The sequence below is a fragment of the Microtus oregoni genome, unplaced genomic scaffold (genome assembly GCF_018167655.1).
Source record: "Microtus oregoni isolate MIOR12 unplaced genomic scaffold, Mior012 000012F_ref0000307, whole genome shotgun sequence".
NCBI lineage: Eukaryota > Metazoa > Chordata > Mammalia > Rodentia > Cricetidae > Microtus > Microtus oregoni.
In genome coordinates, this window is record NW_024543071.1 from 3,822,543 (window position 1) to 3,842,874 (window position 20,332).

At 44.7% G+C, this 20,332-nt stretch overlaps 1 protein-coding gene across 1 annotated transcript in view; it reads right to left on the minus strand.

The window, feature by feature from the left end:
- Positions 1-9,996: 9,996 nt before the first annotated feature.
- Trub1 (TruB pseudouridine synthase family member 1) overlaps positions 9,997-20,332 on the minus strand; it is a 38,903-nt gene continuing 28,567 nt past the window's right edge. The window contains exons 5-8 of the mRNA XM_041661450.1: positions 15,367-15,439; positions 13,924-14,063; positions 11,579-11,635; positions 9,997-10,900 (exon numbers count right to left, since the gene is read on the minus strand). Of these exons, the coding sequence (XP_041517384.1) occupies positions 10,641-10,900; positions 11,579-11,635; positions 13,924-14,063; positions 15,367-15,439 (530 nt within the window). The 3' untranslated portion in view covers positions 9,997-10,640. The remainder of the gene's footprint in view (positions 10,901-11,578; positions 11,636-13,923; positions 14,064-15,366; positions 15,440-20,332) is intronic.

Consider the following 20,332-nt stretch of genomic DNA (forward strand, 5'->3'; position numbering starts at 1 on the left):
TCATCTTTGAACTGTGCCCAGCTGCTTTTTATAAAGCCCATACCGAGCAGCCCCAGACCAGATGTAGTCCAAGAGGGGGGTCTCACCCAAGATGAACCCCCGGCCAGTCCACCCTGCGCTCAGGCTCAAACCACAAGTTTCTTGTCTGCCACACGAAAATGGAAACAAATGTCTTGTTCTATGCTTTTATTCCAAGTCCTTTTTATCTAAAATGGCTTGCTTTCTTTCTCCCCCTCCTCCTCTGCGTTACAGCACGTGCTCCATCCCTCCCACTAAACGTGTGTCACAGAGCACTTTTCCCCGAATGTGATGCAGGAAGGCATGAGTGTGCCCTGTACACTACGGGTACGTCTCTTGGTGGGTCACCTCCCCTCAGTCCCACTTCAAGGTCTTTGGTCTAAAGACAGATCCTATGATGTCACGAGATCAGCTGGAAGGGACTAATGGAATAACCAAAGTGAAAGGGTTTTAAGGTAATTAGTGCCCCATTCCCACCCCAGACAGAGTTTCTCTGTGTAACAGTGCTGGCTTTCCTGGGACTCACTTTGTAGGCCTCGAACTCACATAGATTCGCCTGATTCTGCCTCCCGCGTGCTGCAATTAAAGGTGCAGGCTACCACCGACGGACAATTAGCCCCTTCTTATTACTGGGCACATTCCGAGGTCCCCATTGAATGCCTCAACCTGTAGATAGTACCACACTGACGTCTGTCATCTTCTCTAGACATTTCTATGATATAAATGAGGCAGTAAACTGCTGATAATAAAACAGTGATGAAAGCACCCTAATAAATGCTAAGTAGAACCTGTGAACCGTCCACAGCCAGAAATTCCTGTGTTATATGTCCAGATAGCGGCTAACTACAGACGAGACTGGGACGTGATGCCACAGAGGGGTTGCTGTACTAAGGTTAATGCTGTGTCTATAAATGTGTGGACACATCTGGCTTGGGACTGCTCGGCACATTTTGCAGGAAACAGCTAGGCATGGTTCAAAGACATGCTCTGAGATGACAGAGGAGATGGGATGGGCTTCCAAGAAGAGTAAATGGGTTAAATGTGTGCAAATAGTTAGGGCGTCTTAATGTACCTGATGCACAGATGTGGACACCCATTCTCTAAAGCCACATCTACTTGCATTGGTAGCTTATTTCACCGAAATCTCTGTTGTCAGGAAATTGTGGTTCACATCTTAATACCCAAAAAAGAGAAGGCATCTCTGAAATGCCCATGATAAGGATCCGCGAGGCAGGAGACTTGAGTGCACCCCCTCTGTGTGGTCAGGTGTGAGCTATATGCAGCTATTCACTGCTCCCTGTCTCCTGGGCTCCAAGAACCTTACTACCTCATCTGAATCATCTAATTTGGGGTTCAGGACTTTGTGAAGGGGAGTCTTAATACCCCCACTTTACAAGCAAGGGAAGTGAATTAACTTGTCTCAGGTTAACAGCTGATGGTAGCAGCAGCCTGAAGAATGCGTCATCCAGAACCCATGCAATCAACCACTTGGTTGTTTGAAATCACAGTTAGGAAGCCCTAAAGACAGACCAGCGTCAACAGACTCTACATACAATACACTCTGCAGTCTTTCCAAGATGCTCATCATCCGGTAAAAGAGGGCTATGCATGTGGGTGTCCCCATCACAGGCAACTGTTATCAGCTACCCGGTGCCTAAGAAAATGCTACTCAAACAGAATTTCAGCTTCATTTCCTTCGAGAAAAACGATGGCTAACCACTTTGTCTTTCAATTCCATAACCCTCAATTATCTAGAAATCACTAAAGACCGTCAATTTCATTTTGCTTCATTCAAATGTCCGTCACCTAATGAGTCTCCAGTTTGTAGTTTATGACCTCAATCAGTCATTATTGCTCCGTACTCATCTCTAACTGGGTGTCTGCCTCCTGCTTCCACCTCTGTAGCTGTGCTAGTGCAGGCTCCGTAAGCAAAGCTGCCATATGAGCCGGTCTCTGCTCTGAAGCATCGCTGAGTCCTTAGGAAGCTTCAAGGCTCAATGACATCATCCCAGATGACTCAGACCCTTTTCTCCATTCAGACTGGACTCCTACTGACTGACCGTGTCCTCTGCCATCTTTGCAGGACTAATCTCTCCCTCAGCTGCTCTGTCCCCTTGGTTCTCTGGTGACTCCAAGCCTGTCTTCCAATGACATCCTGTGCTCTCTCCTCTCCTTTCAGCAGGAATGTGTGTTTTCAGGAACATCTTACTGTTCCATTAAGCCCTTCTGACAGACACACTCACTGATGATGTGGTCCACAGCCCTGCACTGCTCTCTTTCCCTCTCTCTCCTTCTTGAAATCCCTTCTCAAGTTAAGTGAAGGCTCTTAAAGGCCTGAACCATGTCTCTTGTACACCATGCCTTATCCCCTCAGAGGAAAGTCACTTGTGAATATTTTGACAACTGCTGTATTTGAATTAGAGTAAGATGAGCCCAGTCACCACCTTTCACTCAGTCAGCTCTGTGAACCCAGGGAACATTAGTGACTCGATACCTGGGCTCTGAGTGCTGTCCTGCCTAACACAGGAATTTGGAGTTAGAAGCCACTTTTCTGTGCTCTCTTCTCTTAGAACAGAAAGATGAGAAGGTGAAATATTTCAAAGCACCCCAAAACACGAAAAATTGTGTTCTTTAGACTACTTCTCGGCAGATTATGATTTTTAGTGTGTGTGAGTATATATGTGTGTATGTGTGTGAGTGTATGTGAGACTGTGTGTATTTGAGTGTTTTGTGACTATGTGTGTATGTAAGTATATATGTGTCTGAATGTGTGAGGCTGTGTATGTGTGTATGTGTGTGTGAGTGTATGTGACTGTGTGTATTTGAGTGTGTGTATGTATGTATGTGTGTGTATGTGTGCGTATGTATGTGTGCGTATGTATGTGTGTGTATGTGTGCGTATGTGTGTGTGTATGTGTGCGTATGTATGTGTATGTATGTATGTGTGCGTATGTGTGTGTACGTGTGTATGTATGTATGTGTATGTGTGCGTGCGTATGTGTGTATATGTGTGTGTGTGTGTAGAGGCCACAGCTAAGCCTTGGTTCCCTTTCCTCAGGATGCTTTCCACTCTGTTTTCTGAGACAGGTCTTTCACTGGCCTGGGATTTGCAGACTGGTCTTGGTTCTCCAGCCCAGGAAAACCAGGGGCCTTTTGTCTCTGCCTCCCCAGGGCTGGGATCAGCAGCATGTGCCATCCCCCTCGGCTTTTCTCCATGGATCTGGGGCCAAACTCAGGTCCTCTGCTGGCACAACAGGCATCCTAGCGACTGAGCGCGCTCCTTTGACGGACTGTTTCCTAAGGAACAGAGATAACTAACATTAGTTCCGCAAGTCAGTTTCTCACTTTTAGGATAAGGTGGGTTACATTTTTACCAAAAATAGACCAAATAATCTCAAAATTCTTTCAACTATAAATGCCAGGGGGGTGGTGGATAATTTAAGTATACAGAAAACCTCAAGGGAGTACCAAATTCTACCCTAATGGTAACAAGACACTGGATAATGCTTAGAGACATCAGGGAGTGAAGGATGCAGGGTAAATTGAGAGAAAACAAAGGGAAGATGGGGAACAAACGCACTTTGGGAGGAAGACAGAACGGGCAGACACAGTTGAAGTGGGTGTACTGTCATGATTCTCCAGTAGATCTAACAGTAGATAGGGCTGATGGGTGGACAGATGACTGAGGGACAGACACACAGAAGACAGACAGAAATATAGACAAGTATTCATTTCCTTGTTTCCGGTCTTTGAGCAAATGCATTTGTTGGCTTTTTTGTTCAATAGGTATGTTACCAGCTACAGGATTTAGAAGGTTAGTTATCGGGTTATAAAAACTGCACGTTGGTGTTTTCTAGTCTTTACATGGTTATGATTTCATTTAAAATAACTTTGTTTCTTTCACCCATTAAGTTGCTTTGAAGTTTGTTATTTAATTTCTAAATACTAGGGGAATTCTCTGACTGGTCTCATGTTGGAAATCACCAAATATGTGACTATAAAATACATGGGGGAGGTTGGAGGTGGGGGAAGGGAGACGGGGGCAGGAGGGGGGAGACTGGGGGCATGGGGGGAAGTTGGGGGTGGGGGACTATAAGAGGGGCCCCGTGGTGACACAAACACCTCTGTAAATAGCTCAGAGAACATTTAGTGCCAGTGCCGGTGTGGCACGCGGGAATCCCGAGGCACTGCTGGAAAGCTTTGAGAACCTGCTCCTGGCAGCTACCAAAGCTTCACACACGTACACTGTACGACCTTACGTACCCTTAGGTCGTGCACCTTATGAACTAGACTCCACTGTTAGACGCAGTAGCCGATGCAAGCGAGGATGCATTTCTCACCAGGAAGCAAATACTAGAGAGCTCATCTGAAACCAAAGCAGTGCGATGTCATCGAGTAAAACACAGGGGGGCGGTGCTAAGCACAGTGACACCAACAGGAAAGGAACACAAAGCCCATGTCAGAAGCTTCCTGACTCCCACCTGGTGTTTGTGTGACGTCCGGATTAGCTCCCTTCCTGTTGCTGCGACAATACACCATGACTAACTTTCAGAAGGGAGGGTCTGTCTATGTTTATGGTTTCAGAGGGCTCGGTTCCGTCAGACAGGTATGGAGGCTGAGGCAGGAAGCTGAGAGTTCAGATCATCAACTGTGAGCAGAAAGCAGAGTGAACCGGAGGTGATGTGGGGCTTTTCATCTCAAAGGGTGACCTTCTTCTTCCAGCAAGGCTGTCCCCCCTGCGGCCAAGTCTTCATCCAAATATCAGAGCCTATAGTGGACATGCCCATTCAGTCACAACAGCCCAACCCCAGCACGATTAGTTAGAAAGTAGAGCCTGTGATTAGTGCCCTGTGTGAAGAGAAGGGGACAAAGGACTTTCTTCTCTATCCCAAGACTTGGTGAGCCAGAAGAGACTTGATCAGAAACAAGACCATGTTGGCACTCTGCCCCAGAGAAAACAGCTGCTGGCTGGGCCAATCCCATCTGTGGTATTTGCTGTAATAGCCTGGGCTAAGAGCAACAAAATAAAGAACACACACACATCACACACACATACACCACACACACACACACACACATACACACAAAATCTTGAGCAGACATGGATGTGCACAGACATGTGCTTACACTTATATAAAGCACAAAACAGACGCGATAATAAAACGCACAGTGTGTAGTGGGTGGGAGCAGGGTGTGAGTGACCCCAAAAGCTGCAGAGCCTAGGGGCAGGCAGGGTTAGGAGTGTTCTGCTGCTTGATTTACACACTGGTTACAAATATGTCCTGTCTCTGAAACCACATGAAGAGATACAGTGATGAACAATTCTCTGCATACATATTGACTCGTTAATAGAAGTTTAAAGATACATGTTCACAGAAAGCCTGATGAAGAAATAAGACAACACGGAGCTTTGGGACACAGCTCAGTGGTAGGACAATGTCTAAACATGAATGAGGTCCTGGGTTCAATCTTTTGCGCCATGGGGAGGGAGAGGCAGATTTTAAATAATGCATTATATATAATATGCTGTGATGTTTTAGAAATAAAACAGAATATAAGAGTCACTGCAGAAGGAAGCATCTGGAAAAGAGATTGAGGAAACTCAGGACTGAGAGCAGAAGGATAAAGGGATGGGAACCATGAAAGAGGGGTTGGATGCCCACGATGAAACATGAGCGTACAAAAGACTAATAACTAGAAGACGTGTACACTACAAGAAATGAAGTGCGAAAACCCTCCAGAATCAATCAATGCAGTAAAACCCAAGTTCCCGAGTTTCTGAGAACACAAAGCCCAGGACTTGACTCTGGCAGGGTTCTTAGAGACAGGCCAAGCTGTTTCCTTCGTCAAAGGCGAGCTAGCTGAGTCCCCAGAGATGAAGGATTAGCCCCCCACCAAAGAGCTGACTAACGGTGGGACAGAACCAATCTTATTATACAGTTTTCCAAGAGAAATGAGTAGAAAACAATCCCTCACAACTTTATGACTGGCTTCAGCATTCTTCACATCAATCTGAAAACATACCATTCGAAAACTTAACTTACATGTTGCTGATGAAGGTATTGCCAATCTGGGTGCCATGTAATGTGTTCATCACATCTGCATTAACAGAGGACCAGGGCAGCTAGAACTGCTGGCACAATATCTGAGGAAAGCCGCCTATTTACAATTTTAAGGTTAATTCAATAATTTCAGTGCCCAAAGGTCACACCGTTATATTCATCTGTTTGATAACCGCACGGCACTTTAGAGCGCCTTTGAATCACGTTTTCCATTATCCAGTCATGATGCAATGAAAATTACTTTCTTCCTTTGAAACAGAACAACTCACCGGCTAACTGAACCTGTAGATGTTTACTGTTTGACATGGATTTCAACCAGAGGAGCAGAAACTGAACGGTTCAGATGGGTGACTCCCAATGAGTCAGAAACCAACAATTAATTCACTACGGGAAAAAGGAGGATCCAGTGAGCACGGGGAAATGGGAGTTTATCCCTTGCTCACCAATCGCAAGGTTGAGTTTGTAAAGAACAAATTCCCATTATTTTGATGTTCGTGGATTTTAAGGTCAGGAAATAATTCTTTGACTATTTTAAACAACTTTCAAGTGAACACAGTATTTCTCAAAAACGTAAGGCTTAAAGAATCAAAATCAAAAGGGCATGCAGATGATGGTGGTGCACGCCTTTAAACCCAGCACTTGGGAGGCAGAGGCAGGCGGATCTCTGTGGGTTTGAGGTCTACAAAGTGAGTTCCAGGACGGCCAGGACTGTTATACAGAGAAACCCTGTTTCGGAAGAATGAGACAGAGACAAAGACAGAGAGAGAAGAATGAAAATGAGGTGATTTGGTATGCCCCATCCTGGGGTATCTTCAGGAAATTCTAACTTGCCTTTGCCTGTAAGTAAAATGACTTTATCATGCCAAGTATCTTCAGGCCTAAGATACATAATTCACATATATTTCTCCCACGTTTTGATGAAAATTTTAAAAAGGATGAATCTTTAACTTTCTCAGAGCTTTCTGTCTTGGTTCCAGCTACCCATGAAAGTGAAAATACTTTAATATATTTCGACTGCTTTGGAGGAAGAAACGAGTCAGCAAGTATGGACAGCAGAACCGAAGTTGAAAAGGCAAGACATGTGGTCTCGGGGCTGCCAGTTTGGCGGGCTCTGGCGTCTGCAAGACGGGCCTTTGGCATGACTGGGAGGACGATCTGGCCAGGTTAACTGAAGCAGGAGACCTATGTTAACAGGGCCATTCCCGAGGCGGGGGTTCTGGACTGTGTGGAATGGAGAGAGCCCGAGAGTGCTAACATGTGTGGCTTGCTAGTGCTGTCTGCAGACTGCGCTGAACAGCTTGGCTTCCCTGCTCTGACCGGCTGTACCCCTGAACTGGAGCCAAAATAAGCACTTCCCCTATCGGTCGCCTTTGTCAGGACATTTAATCACAGGACCTGGAGAAGAAACCAAGACAGGCCATGAAAAATATTTCTGCTAAGCGCTTACTGCACATAAGTCATGTAACAGAGAAAGAAACCATCAAGACATTTATTTATACAAATGAAAAAAGTATAAAGACAAACGGCCCAGAGCAGAGAGACTTTAGCAACAGCATGTGAAATCCCCAACAAATGGTGAGACCACAAAACTGTATGTACTGCATCGCCTACGGTAACCACGAACTGAGACGCACTTAAGTGCGTACCAACAGCAGAGCAGTTTAGAGGAGCGGAGTCAGATTGCCTTGGCCGAGATGATCGCGAAGACTAAACACACACACGAAAAGTCAGTCAAAGCTTAAGTGTCCGATTACATGAATAAAAGGGGAATACAATACAAAACTAAAGTCTGAAATGGTTGTATTAGGATGAGGAGCATTATGGGTAGGTTTTTGACTTGTGCAATTTTCCTCGGCATTTCCAAACCAAAGGAAAGGACTGGCTACCATTTCTGTAACCTACTCACCTTTCCAGAGTCCACTCTTTCCTATCAGAAGACAGAAGACAAAAGAAACCGCTCAGCCACATGGTCTATTCGGACTCCAGCTGTTCACGAAGACACGCCATACACAGCCTATGCCATTCCAAAGAGCAGCAGGATCCACTGCCACCTTTGTTACACCAAACACAGGGCACCAGGCAGGTGTGAGAAACCTGACAGACGTTCCGGGTCTCACTCCACAGTCCTGGCTGGCCTGGAACTCACGGAGATCCTCCTGCCTCTGCCTCCTCAGTGCCAGGATTAAAGGTTGCACCATGACATTTGGATCAAACTTACAAACCTAATTTACAAATTTACCAGGATATCAATACTCTTCTTTTTCTGTCTTATACTAAGAATTAGTTTTTAAATTAGAAAAAGTTCATTTCTTATGTGTGGAGGGGTGGGGTGGGCATGCTCACGCTACGGAGAAGATGCAGACAGCTTGCTGGTGTTGGTTCTCTCCTCCCACCACGCAGGCTGCCCAGGAACAACCAGGCGTGGGGCAAGTACCTCTCTTTACCTGACGAACCGTCTTGCCTGCTCAGAAGTAGTTTTAACATTTTTATTAAAAATGTTGCCAATATGCTGGGAGTATTCTGTTGAAGCATCAAACTTTTTATATTAGGTTTACATTACAGTAACCATATTAAGACCATCAATTTATATATTTATTTAGTTACAGGAAACAACTTTTAAAAAGAATGGTAATCTGAAAATCATACAAACTTGTATTTTATGAAATAATTAATAAATCTTCTTTTTGAAAATATACTTTAGAAAATGAAGCTCTGAATGTTGTCACAGCTGCATGATACATTCCATCCCTACATGACACAGGGGTGCATGCTGTAATGGCTGCAATTGAACATATCTGCACGATACATTCCATCCCTACATGACACAGGGGTGCATGCTGTAATGGCTGCAGCTGAACATATCTGCACGATACATTCCATCCCTACATGACACAGGGGTGCATGCTGTAATGGCTGCAGCTGAACATATCTGCACGATACATTCCATCCCTACATGACACAGGGGTGCATGCTGTAATGGCTGCAATTGAACATATCTGCACGATACATTCCATCCCTACATGACACAGGGGTGCATGCTGTAATGGCTGCAGTTAGACATATCTGCACGATACACACATGACACAGGGGTGCATGCTGTAACGGCTGCAGCTGAACATATCTGCACGATACACACATGACACAGGGGTGCATGCTGTAACGGCTGCAGCTGGGAGTGGAAACAGGAGGAGCCTGGCTACACAGTGTGTGAAGTCACCCTGGCTTTAATTAGACACCTTTTAAAGTAACTATTTTATCTGTGTATGCATGGAGACACGCGCATTCACAGGTGCCCACAAGACAAACATGGGTATTGAGTCCCTTCAGGTCTGCATAGCAGGAGCCGCGCGGTGGAAAGGCAATGAGTCCTCTTGACCACTGAGCCACATTTCCAACTCCACTATCTGGGGTTAGGGTGACCTTGTCTCCAAGAACCCAAAACACACAAATAAATGAACAATACATACTCCCATAACAAAAAAATTAGGTACTCATGAAATTTGCTATTTTCACATTGAAGGGGTGAGAACTCCTGAGTTTTGTGAAACAAGCATTTGAGAGCCGTGGGAGCTGAGGATGCTGGACCGCTCTCCCCAAGACACAGTATCACCTGAAGGAGCTGTGGGAGCTGAGGATGCTGGACTGCTCTCTCCATGACACAGTATCACCTGAAGGAGCTGTGGGAGCTGAGGATGCTGGACTGCTCTCTCCATGACACAGTATCACCTGAAGGAGCTGTGGGAGCTGAGGATGCTGGACTGCTCTCTCCATGACACAGAATCACCTGAAGGAGCTGTGGGAGCTGAGGATGCTGGACCACTCTGCCCATGACACAGTATCACCTGAAGGAGTAAACCATACAGAAACCATGCCAGGGGTCCAGAGCTCTACCGAGAGGCACAGACACACACTGACGAGCAGGCAGGAGAGAATTTTAATCCAAAGATACATTCTTTAGCTTATATTCTAAAAATCTACATTTTTAGAAATTTGATACAATGTGGGTGACCACATAAATAGCTGCCCCAATACAGAGAGAGGTACAGGAGCTGAGTTCTGCTCTACATGGGAGATTACACACATATTAAACTATTACATTCTGTTAGAGGTAGAACAGAGGTTTGTGCATTTGTGAATATTTATTAGGAAAATATATTCATTGTCAAGATCTGAGAAACACAGCCACAGAGGCCTACAGTCAATCAGCACAGGGCTTCACAACAGCCGTGAGCTCTGCAAACAGAACAGTTCAATACTGAGCACTTCAAATATACTCAAGGAATCTGAGAGCAGTGGAGCCCCTGGCAGTTCAAACAAAGCAAACGTGACGTTCGGTACACTTGCTTCTGCGAGACTAACAGAACTGCCTGTTTTCCGTAATTAGAAAATTGTTTACTTTTTCATATGAAAAAGACTAAGAAAAGATCAAATCCAGAAAGCTTATTTATCTGAATCCAATCACATTCATCACTGAGTGGCATTAAGAAATCTTGCAAAGAAATGGCCACTCCTGGGTCAGGGTCCACACACCAACCAGGAAATGACCTTCCCAGGCCGGTCTCAGAGGGTCTTAATTGCATCCTCTTCTCTCTTTGTCTCGCTTAGAGTTATATATTCATAGCTTAAAACCTGGTCATTGGATTTCTCAGATTTTGGCTTTTTAAACGCCGACTCCTCTGGCAGAAGGGATGGGCAGTGCTGAAGGGCCTGTGTGATGTCATCGATGGTCCATCTGTCTTCAGGGAGGGCGTGCTCCTCAAGGGTAAATGGCCCCTGTTTGGTGCGGGTCAGCTCCAGCACGTTGGCACAGGAAGAAAGCTCTACAATACCCAAAGTGAAAATGTGAGGTGAGCTACGCAGTATTCACAGCCTGCAAACTTCCAGACGGCAGAACGCTACCTGGACGCCAGGGTGACGGACCAACGCGGGAGTCCAGCGGCTGAGGTAAACCAGGACTGAAGTAGGGAAGACTGTCTCGTGGTTTAAACTTACACCCGCTTTTCAAAACCACTTAGCACTTGAAGCAACCCCATGAGGTAAATATCCCCCCCTTATTCTGCACACAGGACAATGTGACCTGTCCACTGTCACGTGACCAGGGAACAGAACAGGCAGAACCAGAACTTTCTGGGTGCTTCTAAGACTGTGGCTTCCAGGTTAAAGAAAAAAATGATCTGTATCGATGTAAATAATCTTTTTGTTCCTGAGCCCCGCTTTGAGTTAAGATGTTTTTTACTTGAAAAAAAAAGTTGTCTTTTTCATCCATTATCACTGTGTTCATTTTCTGCCACTCGACGTGTTTCACGCCCTCCCCCATTACCAGCGCCTCGCTGCAGCTGCCGGGGCTTCTGAGTGCAGCCTATAAACCCACAGTGCATCTGAGCTAAAAGCTGCAACAGTTCAATTCCTCAGAAAAGCGAAAAACAGAAAATTCCCTCTCCCATCAAAAAGGAGCATTACTCTCTAAATGATAATTCATAATTCATTTTTCTGCTTACCTTTGCCAATGTCATTGACCAAGCTTCTGATGTAAAAGCCTCCTCCGCACTCAACATCTGGAACGTTAGCAGGGACACGGTAAAAAGCTGACCTCTGAGAGATCCACTTTACATAAAAATGATGTTCTTCAACACATGTAGAAACGCACTATGCAAACAATCGAGCCATAAAATATTTATGTGCTAACCATAAATTATTCATCCAGCAGCATATGTGTGTGTGAGATTGAAAAGTCAGTGCGGCACAGGCAGAAAGTCATGAACACATTTTAAATTAACTGGCAAGCCATACCATGTCAATACCTCAGCCTTGTTCACTTAATAGGTTTTAAATAGAAATCCCAGCTTTTCTATCACGAACTGTAGGTTTCTTAAGTATTTTCAGATTTTAAAACATTTGAAAAATTTAACTAAACACCCACCAAAAAAAATCCCTTTGGCATTGAAAAGAACCACATTGGGGTGCTAAAAACCATAAAATAACCTAAAACCACACTGTGCTGTAAAGCTGACAGCGTCCCATCAGCGTGGCTGCACACACTGGGCAGAAAGCAAGGCCTATGGGAAGCGACTGACCACGCCCCGAGTGGCTACCCGCTCACGGTACACATTATTTCTAGTTGTATCAATCAAATAAAGAGATCTGGAAGAATAATCGAAACTCAGCCCCTGGGGATTTTAATTCTTCCCTACAGCCCTCAGCTGGGGGCTACTGAGGCAAGATGAAGCAAAGCCTGGGACCACGAGCTGCTCACACCTGCCCTTCCACACTCTCCAGTCAGTACCACGAGGCACTTCTGACTGACACGCAGCCAGGAAACCATGATCGTTCATGGCGTCTGTCTGCCCTGCCAAAGAGGGGGCTGCGCTTTCACAGAGTGAATGGTAGGTTTTTCTTCATTATTTGTCAAGCCGGTTAGAATCGGGAAGCGTGAGCGTAAGTAAGCCTGTTTTCTTACCGTGCCACCTCTGCAGGCACTTGCTGCACCTGGAATAAGGACGCCAAGGAGAAGCAGGGACGGTGAGGGAAGGGAGCGCTGGAGAAACACCGTCTGAAGGGATTCTAGCCACAATGACTGAAATTAAGGGCTGGATGGATTTCAAGGAGCCCGGGGACTAACAACCACATTTTTAAAACTATGTAAACATTTTTTAAATTATATAAACAAGGTTTTTTTTTTTATTTTAAATCTACTTCAAATACAGATCACATGCTCAAATTGATGACCTGAACTCAAACTGTGAGCAGGTGTCCAACAACACTTCTGTCTCCCGTTTCCCCCGTATCTTACATCGTTGGTGCTAACGTGCAGGTCACAGAGAAGGGATGAACACAACCTTTTATCCCAAAACTAAATATGCTGTGCTTTAAAGGGGCAGATCAACATTTACTCTAAAATGAAATGCATAAAGTATGAATCAAAACGGAAGGAAAAGTATATGTAAGATAAAAATGAATTTATATTTATTTCTATTGTTACATGCGTGGGGAATTTATTTGCATGTATGTCTGAGTATCATGTGTGTATGTGGTACTCAAGGAGGTCAGAAGAGGTGTGGGAACCTCTGAGACTAAGAGTTATGGAAGGTTGAGGGTCACCATGTGGGTGCTGGGAACCAAACACAGGTCCTCTGGAAAAGCAGCCGATGCTCTTAACCGCTGAGCCGTCTCTCCAGCCTCCAACTTTAAGATCTTGAAAACACACATTCCCTATCTACCTCTCTGAAGAGATCTAAAGTATTTTACTCCCAAGTTTATAGTAAAATGACCACAAAACATCTGGAAATTAGCCCAGTTACATGTTTCAGAACCTCTATAGAGTCAGTTTTATTTACCTCATGAAATCAGACCATAAAATTTTCTTATAGTTAAAAATATTCCAAGACCAAAAGGATCTACTCTATGTAAAAAGACCTGATGCGGGAGGTCCTTCTGTCTCTGTGTTGCTTTTATTGATTAATGAAAAAGCCTTGGCCTGTTGATAGAGCAGAACTTAGGTAGGCGGAGAAAACTAAACTGAATGCTGGGAGGAAGAAGGCAGAGTCAGAGGGAGATGCCATGGAGCTGCAGGAGATAGATGTGCTGAAACTTTGCTGGTAGGTCACAACCTCATGGTGATGCACAGATTACTAGAAATGGGTTAAATTAAAATGTAAGGGTTAGCTAATAAGAAGTTAGAGCTAATTGGCCAAGCAGTGTTTTAATTAATACAGTTTCTGTGTGATTAATTCGGGTCTAAGCTAGCCGGGTGGCCAGGAACCAACAAACAGCTCTTCTCCAGCATTAGCCAAACACAAAGTAAAGATACGTGCAAAGCAGACGATTCCGACGCTCTCCGTCCTACCTAATGTGAAGAGCGGTGGCTGGAACCTCAGGAGGGAGATGCTGTAGACAGTCACTAGTCTGGCAGGTCTGGCCTCAACCGCTTCGCCTCTCTTCATTAACGTCGAAAGCCTTTGGCCATCCTTCTTCAGCGCAGAATAGCTTAGTGAGGAGAGTGAGTGAGAGAGGTGGTGGGGGCTGAGCAGGTAACTCCCAGAGGGGTGGAGGACGATGAGCAGCTCCTTACACTGAAGACCCTTCCAAAGCTAGCCCTTTCTCCTGGTCTACTCCTGTCTCTGCGAAGGATATAAACAGTGGGCAGCACCCGTCTTCCTCCTCAGCTTTTCTGGAGATGACTCTGGCAGCTCCCTTTACTAGCCCCCAACCCAGAAGCAGCAGCTTCTCCCTGAAAAATGTCTCACAGTAAACAAAGCTTTGTGTTCTGAAGTCTCGTGACACCACAGACTCATGAATAACCACAGAAAATGCTAAGGCCGTCCACATAAATAAACATACAGATTTAACTTAGTCTAACAAATGATTAAAACATTTTATGCAGATTTTGCTAAAAGTTTCATAGTTTTATGTTTGAGAAAAATCTTGAAGAAATGTATCTCCACGGATACATTTCAGTGTTCATGGCGAAAACAAAAGCAAAATTTCTAATACAGATAAAATCTAAATCCTAACGAACTGTCAGTGATGTATCCTGGTGTGGCCTACTAAAGCACACACAGATGTGACTAAGAGGGGCCAAGTGCCTCCCCTCCCAGTCACCTGCTCAAACTCTCAATACCAAGATGACGGCATTAGGAAGAGAGGCCTCTGAAGGGTGACCAGGTCATATAGCCCAGAGCCCTCAGGAAGAAGTTGTTGCCCCAGACAGATAGATGCCTTCATCCCTCTGCCTCACCAGGGGCAGCATCTGGGAGAAGGCAGGCTCTCACTGGCGAACAATTCAGCCACACCTCTGGCTGGATGTAGCAGGACCACGGGTGCAGCCCCGAGTCTGTGGGGCTCTGTCACAGACACCGTAGTGCACCAAGACGCGTGGTAAGGCAGTTGATGCTCACATTTTACAAAGTTACGACTTTTATCTGCTGGATATTCTGTCAGGACTCGGGGGGGGGGGGGCACACATTAGGACTCTGACACAGGCCTCTTGCTTTAACACAGCCCTTTGGCTGTAAATTTAGGGAAAGTGACATCTCTGGGTCTGCCACTGCCTGATATCTGTCGGTGAGATGGGACGCAGAGGGACCAGGCTGTGCTAACGCCCAGCACAGATCAAATGCACTTCTGTCTCGGGACCAAAGCTCTGCATCCAGGCTGAATCTGCTCATCTCTTTCTGATTATTTACAATGTCCAGATTGAAACAGAGCAAAAGAAAAGCCCACTTTATTCTAATTATTGATTGTAACCTATAGATGATAAATTAAACATAAATCCAGTAACTGAACTTACAGTGGGGGGACTTGCATTATATTCCCAGTGAACTTCTGCAGAACGCCTTCAATATCTTCTTGTGTTATTTTATCTGCCAAAAATCAATCAAGAAAAGACAGCATAGCCATGGAGGCAACAGCCACAACAGCTCTGAAAAATTATTACTATTATTTTTCAATAAAATACACGGTTCCACAGTTCAGCGCCTAGTTAGCTCCTAGCACCCACATGGTGGTTTGCAAGTCAATGATTCAAATCCCAGTAGATCTGATGCCCTCTTCTGGCCTCAGAGGGCACCAGGTACAGTGTTGTACAGACAGACATAAGTAGGCAAAACACCTATATAAATAACTAAAAAAAAAAACATCATAAATTACAGTGTATGTCTTATAGGTCAAATGCTACCTTGCTGAAAGGAATAAAATGCATATTCATGAGATGCAAAGCAAATTTTATGTTATTCTTTATAGAAACTTAATTTCCCTTAGTTCAAGTCTCACCCTAACCTAATTGTTCCCCACTTAAAAACAATGCGTCGTGACCACTGGAGACTCTGATGGCGGCTGTAGAGAATCCATGAAGGATATAAAATTAGCTGCAGACATGGCCTACAGTAATCAATACCAGGTGATCAAAGGGCTCAATGTCTGAGCGTCTGTCACACACAGAGGACAGTGGCCACCGCTGCACCTTAAGTCTCACTTCATAGAATTTAACTGCTCTATGCCACGAGATAAATTTCATACACATACATTCAATTCGGTCTCCGAGCAGAGCTATTGATCTGTCTTCCCAGTCCTTCTCCGCCTGGGACTTCTCTTTACTTTTAAATGATCACTGTCAGTCAGCTCAAACAAACCAGAACAGAAAAGGGATGCACGCAGCAAGCGCTTTGGTAAGCTCACTCAGCATTTAAAGGCCGATTTTAGAAGATTTGTACAGATACAGACTTGTATCCAAAGCCTTTCACACGCCAGTCGTGTTCCCAGGCTCCTTTGGTGCATCCAACAGAAGGACACGGTGAGACAGCCGTTCAGGTTCAGTGCTTGGGCTGTCAATCTACAGACGATCAAGAATAAACCGCGGCTTGGAAATATTCTGTAGCTCATTTAGGTTACTGTCAGTGTTTTTACTATTCTGTAGACAATTTAAACTTTTTTGGTAAAATGTACATTGGATTTTATTTGACAAATATTAGGCAGCCATTATTGTGCTGAGTTGTTCCAACGGCACTGGGGAGCACTGTGTAGACAGCCTCAGCCTCACTGCGACCTTGTGAGCTAACCACGAACAAGACTGGAACCTGTGAGACGTGGCCAGTGAAGGGCTACAGCCTCTGCCGCAGCAAAACACGGCAGAGCGCAGACAAGCAGCCCTGTCCGGGCCACCGCACAGAGATGTGGCTAGAAGTCTGGCTGAGGACTCTCCCATGGAAAAGTTTTACTCCACTGTGACATGAGGAAAGAATCACAGTTGACACCTTAGTTGTGCTATTCTGAGCTTGCCAAATCTAGGTGGCCCATGCTACCACCAGGCTGGACTTGCGGAAGGAAACACCATGGCTGATAGACCTGGCCCAGTGCATTAACTTAGCCAGGCAGTTCCGACAAGACGGCTGTCCACTCCTGACACTCCTTTCCTGTGAACATGCTCACCTTTGCCCTGCTTTAGGGGCTTCCTTTCATGGATGCGCACACATACACACACACACACACACACACACACACACACACACACGAATATACACACATGAATGTACAATACACAGAGACATATACACACGTGGACATACACATACAAACGGACAACACACACACAGATGTACAACACACACTCACACACAGATATGCACACATGGATGTATCCACACTCACACACATGGATGCACACACACACACACAATACCAAGGCATGTTCCTTCTCATTCCACTTCTGTGTACCGTCTCCCTTTGACTACACAGCTCAGGCATCTGGGGTGCATGTGCTGTTCATCCCGGCTCACCAACAAATCCTGAGCTTTGAGGACAAAGACAGTTTTTCTTCTGAGATAACATACACTATTAAAAGGGCACTCAAGACGTTCTTGTTCTTGCTGGGATTTAATTGGCTCAGGGTGATATAATCTCCAGGTTGAAGGGCATTTAAAAGTCACTGGGCCACTCATTTATCCACTGTTAGGACCAGACAGCCAACAGAGCAGGCTATTCTGTAACAGAAGCCAGGCTGGTGGCACAGGGGAAGCAGGGAAACACTGGCTGCATCTAAGGCTGGTCTTAGTCCAGCAAAACAGCTGTCCCATGATTTAACTACGCTACTACCATAAGATCTCGAAGAGGTGAGTTCTCTGCGCCAAGGATGCACTATCACACACACAAACTATCACACACACGAACTATCACACACAAACTATATAACACACACAAATTATCACACATGAACTATCACACACACGAACTATCACACACACGAACTATATAACACACACAAATTATCACACACATGAACTATCACACACACGAACTATCACACACACGAACTATATAACACACACAAATTATCACACACATGAACTATCACACACACAAACTATCACACACACGAACTATCACACACACGAACTATCACACACATGAACTACCGCACACACGAACTATCACACACACGAACTATATAACACACACGAACTATCACACACGAACTACCACATACACGAACTATCACACACACGAACTATCACACACACGAACTATATAACACACACGAACTATCACACACACGAACTATCACACACACGAACTATATAACACACACGAACTATCACACACACGAACTATATAACACACACGAACTATATAACACACATGAACTATCACACACACGAACTACCACACACACGAACTATCACACACACGAACTATATATATAACACACACGAACTATATAACACACATGAACAGGCCGCGCAGTAGCCACTTGCTTACAACGCATGGATCCCCCCATGCACACAGCGCAGCTACTTACCTGAACTACAGAGCTCACAGCAGAATGACAGAGTTTAAAAAATTCATAATTTTCTAACTTCTTTATAAAAGAACATCCCAGAGATGTTACCAGTAAGTACTACCAAATATTAGAAAAAGAAGTAGTTTCAGCTGGGCACAAATGCTCAGGAAATGGAAAGGCCATTAAGAGACAAGAAGAGCAGGGCCGAGGGCAGAGCTCAGAGGCAGGGCCACTCTGAAGCCCAGGGTTCTCTCCAGCACCCAGCACCATGAAGATAAAACCGCATTTAAAATCAGTAACACCTTTTTTACATCGACCTAATTTTTTTCTTTTCTTTTCTTTTCTTTTTTTTTTGGAGACAGGGTTTCTCTGTAGCTTTGGAGCCTATCTGGAACTAGCTCTTGTACATCAGGCTGGCCTCGAACTCACAGAGATCTGCCTGCCTCTGCATCTGAGTGCTGGGATTAAAGGTTTGGGCTACCACTGCACGGCAACATTGACCTAATTCTTAGGCCCAATCAGAACCCTGAGAGGGTGAAGTTGGGGGCAGGGAAGAAAAACAAATACAAGGTAATCCCACTCACAAACACAGATGCAAAAACCCTAACTAAATATTCACCTATCAAATCCACCATGTATATATAATATATGCTGACCAAATTAAACCAGCTCCAGAAATGTGAAGTTAGTTTAACATTTAAATGTGGAGAAAACAGAATAAAAAAATCATAGAAAAACTATGTTAATACTGTCCTCTGGACATGATATGGCTATCCCACTCATGAGTCCAGGACAGCTGTGGTTACCTGCATGAGACCAGGACAATTCACAACCCTCCCAAATTTACTCTCTGTTCATGATTTAAAAGCAAACTAAATTTCAGGAAAGGAAGGAAGGAAGGAAGGAAGGGAGGGAGGAAGGAAGGGAGGGAGGGAAAAGGAGAGGGGGAGGGGAGAGAGAGAGGGAGGGAGGGAGGATAAAGTTCTTTGATAAAATAGCTATTTTTAGGGGATCTATAATAAACAAGGTGGGGAGATTTATCTTTCCTCCAAGATCACAGACCCTTTGGTGCTGAGACCAGAATGGACCAACATTACTGAGCAGACAACGCATATTCCAGACAAACCCACACCTGCTAAGGTGTTGATTTGTGACATGCAGGATAATGGAGAAAGTGCAGGGCCAACTGGACATCTACAAAGGGAAAAATGATGGATTGTATATGTACTGTCAGAGGCAAAGCAATAAAAATTTCTAGAATATAGAAAAATATTTTTTGCTTAAAAAAACTGTGCATCACCTATGGACACCTGATTTTCAACAAAGAAGTCAAAATTATACAAAAAAAAGAAAGCATCTTCAACCAATGGTGCTGGCCTAACTGGATGTCGGCATGTAGAAGAATGCAAATAGATCCATATTCATCACCCTGCACAAACTCAAGTACAAGTGGATCAAAGACCTCAACATAAATACAGATACACTGAACCCAGAGAAGAGAAAGTGAAAAATACTCTCAAATGCGTTGGCCCAGGAGACAACTTCACAAACAGAACAACAATAGCACAGGCACCAAGACTGACAATTAATACACAGGACCTCATGAAATTGAAAAGTTTCTGTAAGGCAAAGGACCCATCAGGAGGACAAAATGGCAGCCTACAGAATGGGAAAAGTTCTTCACCAACCCCACATCTGACAGGGGGCTGAAACTAGATATCAACAAACCATATAATCCAATTTAAAAATGGGGTGCAGATATAAACATAATTCTCAACAAGAATCTCAAATGGTAGAGAAACATTTGAGGAGATGTTCAACATCCTTAGCCATCACGGAAATGTCTCTGAGATTCCATCTTACCCATGTCAGAATGGCCAAGATCAGAACTCACTGGAAAGGATGTGGAGCAAGGGGAGCACTTCTCCGTCGCTGGTGGGAGTGCAAACTTGTAAGCCGCTTTGGAAGTCAATGTGGTGGT